The following is an 8786-nucleotide window of genomic DNA, read 5'->3' as shown; positions in this document are numbered from 1 at the left end:
AGAACATGTGGCCTCCTTGTCGTTTTTGCACTGACTTTTAGAAGCTTTTTACATTTTACCCCCTTGTCATATGTCTTGAAAATATTTTCCCACTTTATCTTTTGTCTTTGACTTTGTTTATAGTGTGTTTATTTTCCTATGTAGAAATTTTGATAGAGTTGAATTTTTCAATCTTTCATGTATGCTAAACTTTTTGAAAGACTTCCTCATTCCAAAATTATATTTTTAAAAAATCCTCCATTTTCTTATGATATTTTATGGCTTACTAGCATTTTTACATTAAATTTTTTGCTCCAGTTGGTATTTATTTGGTGTAGGAAGCTTTATTTTTTCCAGATTGCTACTTAGCTGTCCCAATACTCTTTATTGAATAATCATCTTTCCCCCCTCTAATATTAACTACCCCTAATATTATAGACAAAAATACTGTTCATATTTGGTTCTCTTCCATGATACCCTAATTCAGAAAATCTGAAAAGTGAAAATATAATGGAGACAGCAGCTGCAGTGGTAGAGGAATTAAAATCAGTATGAAATAGAGAGACTGAAGTAAAAATAAGTTCCTGGAACATTAACTTAAGAGGAGGTGAAAATGATGAGGGAGTTCTTTGGGATTGTTCTGCATCCTGTCTCTAGCGGTGGTTACAACAATGAGGTGTAAAATCTCAGAATCATGCTCCAAAGAGTGGGTTTTACTAAATGTAAATTTTTTTTAAGTTTCTTTTTTTTCCAGTAAAAATAGAACAGTCTAGATCAATAATGAAAGAAAAGTTTTGTAAAGAGGCCACTAACTCATTTTTATTTTATTGTTTATTGTAATTATCCACTGCTTCTTCTCTGGAACAGGAAACATAGTCCTACGTCATTTAAAAATTATGTAAATATGACATATCATTCACCAAATTACTATAAACCCAATTACTAGTTAAAACAATGTGCTATATACTTAAACATGGGAAGCTGGTGAAAATGAGCTCCATCATTGTTTTGGTGATAATTCAGAAAGAAATTCTTCAGGACATTTATTATCAGTCCTATTTCTGGAGAGCTCTGGGAGTAAAGGAAATTTGCTTTTACCAAAATCTCCTATTTTGTGCATTTTGATGTAATTATTTTACTCTCCCTAAATTTTTTGCTCTCTTCCTTTTCCTTGCTAATAAGACCTATTCTCAGTAACAGAAATCAATTCATACTAAAGTATGAACTACTAACATCTTCTACATTTTTCACTGCAAATAAATGGAAGCTTTCAGCTAAAGCTAAGATACTCATAGAATGCTATAGCCAAGTCTACAAACTCCAGGTTCAAGGTGCCTGGGTGTGAATTATGGTTCCATGATAGTTCGGTGAGCAACCTCAAGAAATTTACTTCATCACTCTATGTCTTGTTTTTCTTAAGTGTAAAATTAGGATTATGAAAGTATTTATTTCATAGAATTACTATGAGAATTAAATAGCACACTTCATATAAAACAAGTGCAAAAGTATATTACATTTAGTAAAGACTCAATATTTTGTTGTTGTCATTAATTTCAGACATGAGTACACAGTTGTGGCTCCCCAGTAACCAGAAATCATGTCATATAGCTAATTTGTTCAGTTCAGTGCGAGACAGTGAAAGAACATGGGAGAAATTTGTTTGAGTCCTCAGTAAGCTACCATGGGGGTATAACCTTGGGAAGGTAGCCTCCACTTTCTAATTTCAGTTTCCTCATCTATAACATCCTACTTCACAGGACTGTTAGGAAGATGGAATGAGCTGATGTATATGTTTAAAGGACTTTGGTAATCAAAAAGCATTAAACATATGTTAATTATTATTATAGAAAATTTCCATCCCAGATTATTATGTTCTTAGTTAACAGGTTCATATTCATTAACACCATGAACATGTACAAGATTCATCTGAGATATAAAAATAAATAATAAGGACAATTCTTAATGCATGACACTATTTTAAATAGAATTCAATTCTAATTTTAAAAAATCAAAAGTCCATACCTAAGAAGGCATGGATAGAGATGTTTATGACTCTTTCATGCATTTTTAAATTGAGTTTTTGTGTTCCTAAATTAATTAAAAGAAAAATATGCATGCTTTATCTACCATCATAATTTAAAAAATAGTTTTACTTTCCATTATAATTCCAGACTATGTTATCAATGATGCCAATTCTTTTTTTTTTTTTCTGGAAAAGTCAATTTCTATAGTATGATCTTGATCCTAACGTGTTATATAAAAATTAGTTTTACTGTATAGTTAACAGAGTGTAAGAAAGAATAATTTTGAGTTATCACACCACGAGTAAGCCCAAATATGAGGGACTTCTATTCCTACACTGCTGTGCTCAGGACTCCTCGGAATATTCATTCATTACTTACATGTATGTAAAGGAGCTCCTTCCCATTTAGATGCAAAGATGTATGTGGAAAAAAGTCAGTAAATGACAAAGAGCTACAATAGGTAGGATGCTATTATGCTTAGTGTCAGCAATAAGATGTCGACTGAGCATCTCAAACATAACTTGGTCAAACCAAACTTCTGCTCTCCCACCCTCCAGAGCTGCTTCGCCTGATGTCTTTCCATCTCAGTTTACAACTCTATCCTTACAGTTGTTCACGACAAACATTTAGTAATCATTGTTGATTTCTCCTCAGCCCATTCGCATCTGTCAGAAATATACCAGGAAATACACACACAACACACACACACACACCCCCCCCCAAGGAATCTAATATACCAGGAATCCGACAACTTCTCACTACCTCTAAGGGCCACTCTTTGATGAAGTCATTAATATCTTTTGCCTGGATCATTCCAATAGCCTCCCTCCACCCCTGGTTTAGTTTTCTCTGTGTGTCCTGGTCCCTAACATAATAACTTATTTATATGTTCTTTATCGTCTATATCCTCCCACTAGAATGCAAGCTCATGAGGGTAAGAGATTTTGTCTCTTTTGTTTACTTTTTTATTTCTTGTGCCTACAGCAGTGACTCATAGAAGACACTCATTATATTTATTGATAAGAAATAGCCTCCTAACTAGTCTCCCTGTTTCATTCTTGCCCTTTGAAATCTACTGCTAACTTAGCCTCAGAGTGTTTCTGTTAAGATCTGAGTAGTGTCATCCCTCCACCCATCATTTCACTCAGAGTAAATGCTAAAGTCCTTAGAGGAGCTGTCAGAATTATTTTGCCTCAAGCTCATTCTCCTTACCTCTCTGACCTCACCTCCTCCTCCTTTTGCTTCCTTACTCTGTTCTTAACCACAATGGCTTCCAGTCTGTTCCTCAAACACACCAGGATGCCTTTGCACTAATAATTTCTTCTGCTAGGAGAGCTCTTCCAGTCTAGTCTCCCAGCTCACCCTCTCACATTCTATAGGTCTTTGTTCAGATCCCCCCTTCTCAGACAGGCCATCTCTGACCCTATGTATAGTTGTAGCCCACCTCCACTACTCCCAATCCCTCTTTGCTTCATTTTTCTACATAGCACTAATCACCATCTTACGGTCTACTTACACATACTATTTTATATATTGCCTGTTTTCCTTCCCTAGAATAAAAACTCCCAAAAGTCAGGGATTTTTAATCTCCTTTGTTCCCCATTTGAATCCCAGCACTCAGAACAGTGTCTGGCACATAGTTGCTGCTCAATAACTACTTATTGAATGAATGAAAGAAGTTATATTTCCTCAAACCAATAACCAGTTACTACCCAGTCGAATGCACTCATGGCGACCCCATGTGTTTCAGAGTAGAACTTGCTCCACAGGGTTTTCAAAGGCTGATTTTTCAGAAGTAGACCACACCTCTGAGTGGACTGGAACGCCCAACCTTTTGGTTGGCAACTATTTGTGTTAACAGTGTGTACTACCCAGGGATTCCTTGTATTCCTTCCAACCCAAACCCAAACTCACTGCCATGGAGTCAATTTCGATTCATAGTGACCCCCATTGGGTTTCCATGGCTGTAAATCTTTACAGAAGCAGACTGCCTCATCCTTCTTCTGTGGAGCAGCTGGTGGGTTTGAACTAATCCTGCAGAGGTAATCAGTGGGAATGGAACACCTATGTCAAGTTACCCTATAGGTTCTCCCTGCTACTCATCATGGCATCTTAAAGAGAGCTGGTATGGTATATCAATCTTTCGTCACACAAATTAAGAAAACAAAACTTCTTGAAAGAGACTAAAACTGTTACGCCTCCTCACCCAATCCCCGCCACATACACACAAACACACACACTATTTTCCAAGACGCTGGTAAAGATACTTCCCATTAAAATGTATTTATTTCATAGGCAAATTTTCCCCCCAGATTTGCTTTTTCTCTGTTTTTCAGGCCACAGCTGCAAAACTGAGCACTGGTGCCAGAGGCAACTGATTAGTTAAAAAATACACACCCTGCTTTAGGCTGCATCTCATTTGTATTTCATTATAAGAGGATATTAAAAATGATGCCTTGGACTTATAACTGTCTACAGGAGAGCACATGTATCACCCCAGTTCATTCCGACAATCTGCCTATGAAAGTAAGTAGTTAGTGTTTTTCCCTTTAACAGATAAGGGATCAAGGTTCACAAATGTTGGTCATATAGGAGACACTTGGCATGATTCCCTATTTTTATTTTTAAAATCTTGTTTTATCACAAGTCATCTCAATCCCCTAAATAGAAAAGGCTGCCATAGGTTACACAACTTGAGTTTTTAAAAATGCCTCAACTTTGGATATACTGTTGGGATGTTGAACATCTGTACTTAATACCCTGTCATGGTATTTCTCCTTCCTAAAGCTGAGCTCTAATAAACTTAACAAAGGTAAACAGGATCCCACCATTCTGTGGTTTTAATTTCTAAGAAGGCATATGATTTATGAAAGTACAGGTTTGCCCTAAATTTTTATCCAGTGGTAATCTAATCTTAGCCCCCCCAACTGGCTTCTCAAGAAAAGTTCTACCTTCTTTCTGAGACTTATAATATTAGAATGTTACAGATTGCTTAAAAGTCACTTCCTTCAAAAAATCTTTACCTGAAACCCCAAGCCTGGGCATGTCCTCCTGTTGCACCTGTGCATGTTTCTGTCCCAATGCTGTTCCCTATAAACTGCTTGTGTACCAGGTGTCTCCCTCAAGAAATCCACATTTCTTTAGAGCAGGTAGGGACTGCAACTTATTATCTCTGTATCCCAAGCATCTAACATAGTCCTTGGCACTTGTTGTTATTGTTATGTGCTGTCGAATTGGCCCCGACTCCTAGTGACCCCTCCTTGGGTTTCTGAGGTGGTATTTCTACGGAAGTAGATTGCCCAGCCTTCATTCCGAGGAGTGGCTGGTGGGTTTGAACCGCCAGACTTCTGGTTAGCAGTCAAATGCTTTAGGCACTACAGTACCAGAGCTCCCCCTTGGCACTTAGTAGATGCTTAATGTGTGATAGCTGAATAAATGAAAGAAAGGAGGTAGCCAATAAAGATGAATGTTGAGGAATGGAGAGGCTACTTCCCTCCTGGTATTTTTTTCCCTACCATACACTCCTGGCCTGTCTCCACTCTCTCATTTACTCCTCTCTAGATTGAAGAGTTTGGAAGGAGAAATGGGGTGTGACTAGTCCCTTCCTTCTTCACCTCTTTTTCTTGGGAGACAGAGGCTGGCAATAAGCCCACAACCAACTATACACAGGTGGGCAGTTATACACAGGTGGGCAGGCCCCACAGAAGTAAGCCTTTGGTGGTCCCTCACTGCCAGTGACTGGTAGATACAACTGTGTAATTTGTGTGTACTCTGGAGATTCACTTGCCTACAGCTATAACTACATTCTGTAACGGTGAAGGTGATATTTATCAGTTGGTCCAGAGATCAGGGCATGGAAATTGATGTTTTGGGGTGGGTGGGAGATAGAAGCTCTTAAAATCCTCCCAATAAGGACTATGGGCTTTAAGATATCTGGAGATCTCTATTATGCCATACATCACAGTTCTCCCATCCTTTCAATGTCTTACTTATAAAGGAGATAATAGTAAGGTAATATATAGCCATGAAATAACATATCCCAGAAAAATTCAGCAACCAGGGCTAAAATGCATAATAAGAAAAATTTTAAATGCCACCAGTAGAACATTTTGCTTTGTCTACCTTCCTAGAATTCTATGATTCACAAAGTGATAGATTACCAGAATTAAACTTTGGGCCTCTCTCATGATAGTCTCCTCCTTCCCTATACCTTGAAACACTGTTCTAATTGACGTGGAATTAGGATAGTTATCTTCTTATACAAGGCGTTTGGGTTCAATCTATGAATTACAGCCCAGAACTATGGACTTGAAGACATCAACCTGATTTAGGGGTTGAGTAACTTCTACATGTCCAACAGACACATTTCACCATTACTCTACCCTAGGACCTTATACTAGGTGTGAGTTTTGGTAGATAATAATGCTCCAATGTATCTGATGGGGCACTTACTGTAGCTGACTTCAATCTGCTAAGGTGGTATTATCATCTGCATTTTGCAGAGGAGGAAACTGTGATTTGAAGACAAACATAGATAGTAATTAAAAAGGTGGGAATTTAGACTGTACTAGCCATACACACTATTCTCACTCATCCACAATACTTTAGCAGAATCCCTTCCTGATTACTGGAAAACCCATTAAGAATATGTGAGACATTGATATGGGAAGTGAGAATATGTTTACATAAAACGGGCAGCGCATTATTACAAAGCTTTTAAAGGACTATGGCCATGTCTATATAGAAGAGAGAAGAAGAATAGAAAAATGGTCTGCAGAACCATGTGCGGGGCACAGTTAGTATGTGTCTACCAATCTGTAAGCCAATATCCCCAGTGAGGAGAGGTAAAAGTAGACTTTGAAGCCAGTTATTTCTGACTGGTTCAAAGATGTTACATAAAAACACAAAAAGCAGGATACATGACTTCTGCTTCTCAGAGCTCCTAAGATCCACAGACCAAGTCTAGCTTGTTTCCTATGTTACTGGACAGTCAAAGGTTTTCCCTTTGTGGACAAGTGCTGAATCACCTCTTACAAGAGAAGTAGATTCTAAAATTGTTCCTGGACTGCAATCTTTTTGCTATCAATACACAATCTATACACAATGCCACTCACATCTGGATAAATTATCAAAATGCATAAATACTACATAACCCAATGTTCACCCTCAGATATGTGTCCATGAGGCACTCTTGACATTTTGGATTTAGTGTCCCCAGAATAAAATGTTATGAACATAGTGGAAACAGAGAAACTCATCTTTCCTCTTTGGCCCTTTCCTGCAATCCTTAAAGAATCTGAGAGGTCCAGAATCTTCCTTCACTATACTCATCTAAATGGCTGCCCAAACCCAATGCTATGTCTGTAACACCCTCCTCCATTCATCTCCTATAACTGCTACTCAAGTTCTCTAATCTTAACACTACTTTTCTGGTCTAGAGTAATCTTTTCCTTAGTAGACTCCTTGCCTCCAGTCTCACCTGCTTTGAAGACTGCCTTAAAGCCCCTCCTTAGGGTCATTGCCATAGCTGTTTGCCTTTCTTGCACATTGATCCCTTTCTAAAGCTTCAGGGAAGGTGTTCATCATACCATCTAACAAAGGTAGGCAATCCATCCATCACCTAGGAACTCTGCCTCTAGTCATCACTCTTTTTGTAATCGTTCCAGGCACTAACAAAGAAATGGTTGTATGTTCAAGCTATTTCTATCACCTTACCATCTCTAAAATTTCAGGAAATATCTGGAGAATTATTCTCTTTCAAGTCCATCAAGTAATCACTCTCATGAAATAAAACAGGTTTTGAAATCCTATATTCTCTGATCAAGTGTTCCAAGGTTACTCAGAGAAGAGCCAAGAGTTCTTTTTTCTTTCTATCCAATTCTACCCTCTATCTCCTCCCCTTGTCCAGCCTAGCCATGCAACTGCCATGGCTATCTGCTCTGATCTTCTGCCCAGTTCTTACTCTTGGCAAATGTTCAATGTACACACCTTTGAATTAATACTTTGATCTAAACTTTTTTTTTTTCCTATTTGATTTATGAGTCATATAACCTGTATATATCTCATTAAGTGTGTTCGCCTTGGACTTTTAAGTTCCTGGAAGACAAGACTATACAGAAGTATGAGGAACTTTTTTCTAACAGGAATCCATGCAGCTAGATGTTGTTTGATGATCATGAGGAGAGCATTTTTAGCCACTCAAATATGTTATATTTAATAGTTCATGTCTTGATTCCAGCCATGAGCATGTAGTTAACCACCTCATCTACCCAAACACCAGTTATTTCAACATCTGGTGGAGCTGATCATAGCCTAAGAGTGGTGCTCACTTTGACTCTAGTCTCAGCTCTGCTATAACTATCACTGGGGAGCTGTGCCTCTTTCTAGAGCCTGTAAGGTTACTAGACAAAGCTAAGGAGTAGACTCCTGTGAGTTGAGCTTTATAAGTGACCGGCGCCTTGTCTCAGTCATACTTACTTGGTGAGGTGGGGGAGGCTGCACCTCCTTCTGTTGACGTGGTTGGAGGCTTTGTGTCTGGCACCGGCAGAGGCACAGGCCTGGCCATCGGTGGTGGCGGCGGCGGTGGCAACATTGGGGTGGGAAGGAATGGGTTGTGCACCTTGCCTTGGCTGCTCCCATTGGGCTGTGAGGATGGGAAGAAACAAAACACACACACACACACAAGAAAAAAACAGACATCAAGTATTAGATGCTTCTGATAACAAAAGATTCATCAGGTGTCTTTTATGTAAATCATTAAACATTCTTCTTCTTGTTGTTGTT

The 8786-nt window shown here is 38.4% G+C and overlaps 1 protein-coding gene across 1 annotated transcript in view; it reads right to left on the bottom strand.

The window, feature by feature from the left end:
- Nucleotides 1-8786, bottom strand: part of NFIA (nuclear factor I A) — a 468951-nt gene that overhangs the window by 53571 nt on the left and 406594 nt on the right. Inside the window, exon 10 of the mRNA XM_042782438.1 lies at nt 8481-8646. Coding sequence (XP_042638372.1) covers nt 8481-8646 — 166 coding nt within the window. The remainder of the gene's footprint in view (nt 1-8480; nt 8647-8786) is intronic.

The sequence above is a fragment of the Orycteropus afer genome, unplaced genomic scaffold (genome assembly GCF_000298275.1).
Source record: "Orycteropus afer afer isolate SDZICR_OR568_19922 unplaced genomic scaffold, OryAfe1.0 scaffold00318, whole genome shotgun sequence".
Classification (NCBI taxonomy): Eukaryota; Metazoa; Chordata; class Mammalia; order Tubulidentata; family Orycteropodidae; genus Orycteropus; species Orycteropus afer.
The sequence above is the reverse complement of the archived record's forward strand: the minus strand, read 5'-3'. Positions and strand labels throughout refer to the sequence as shown.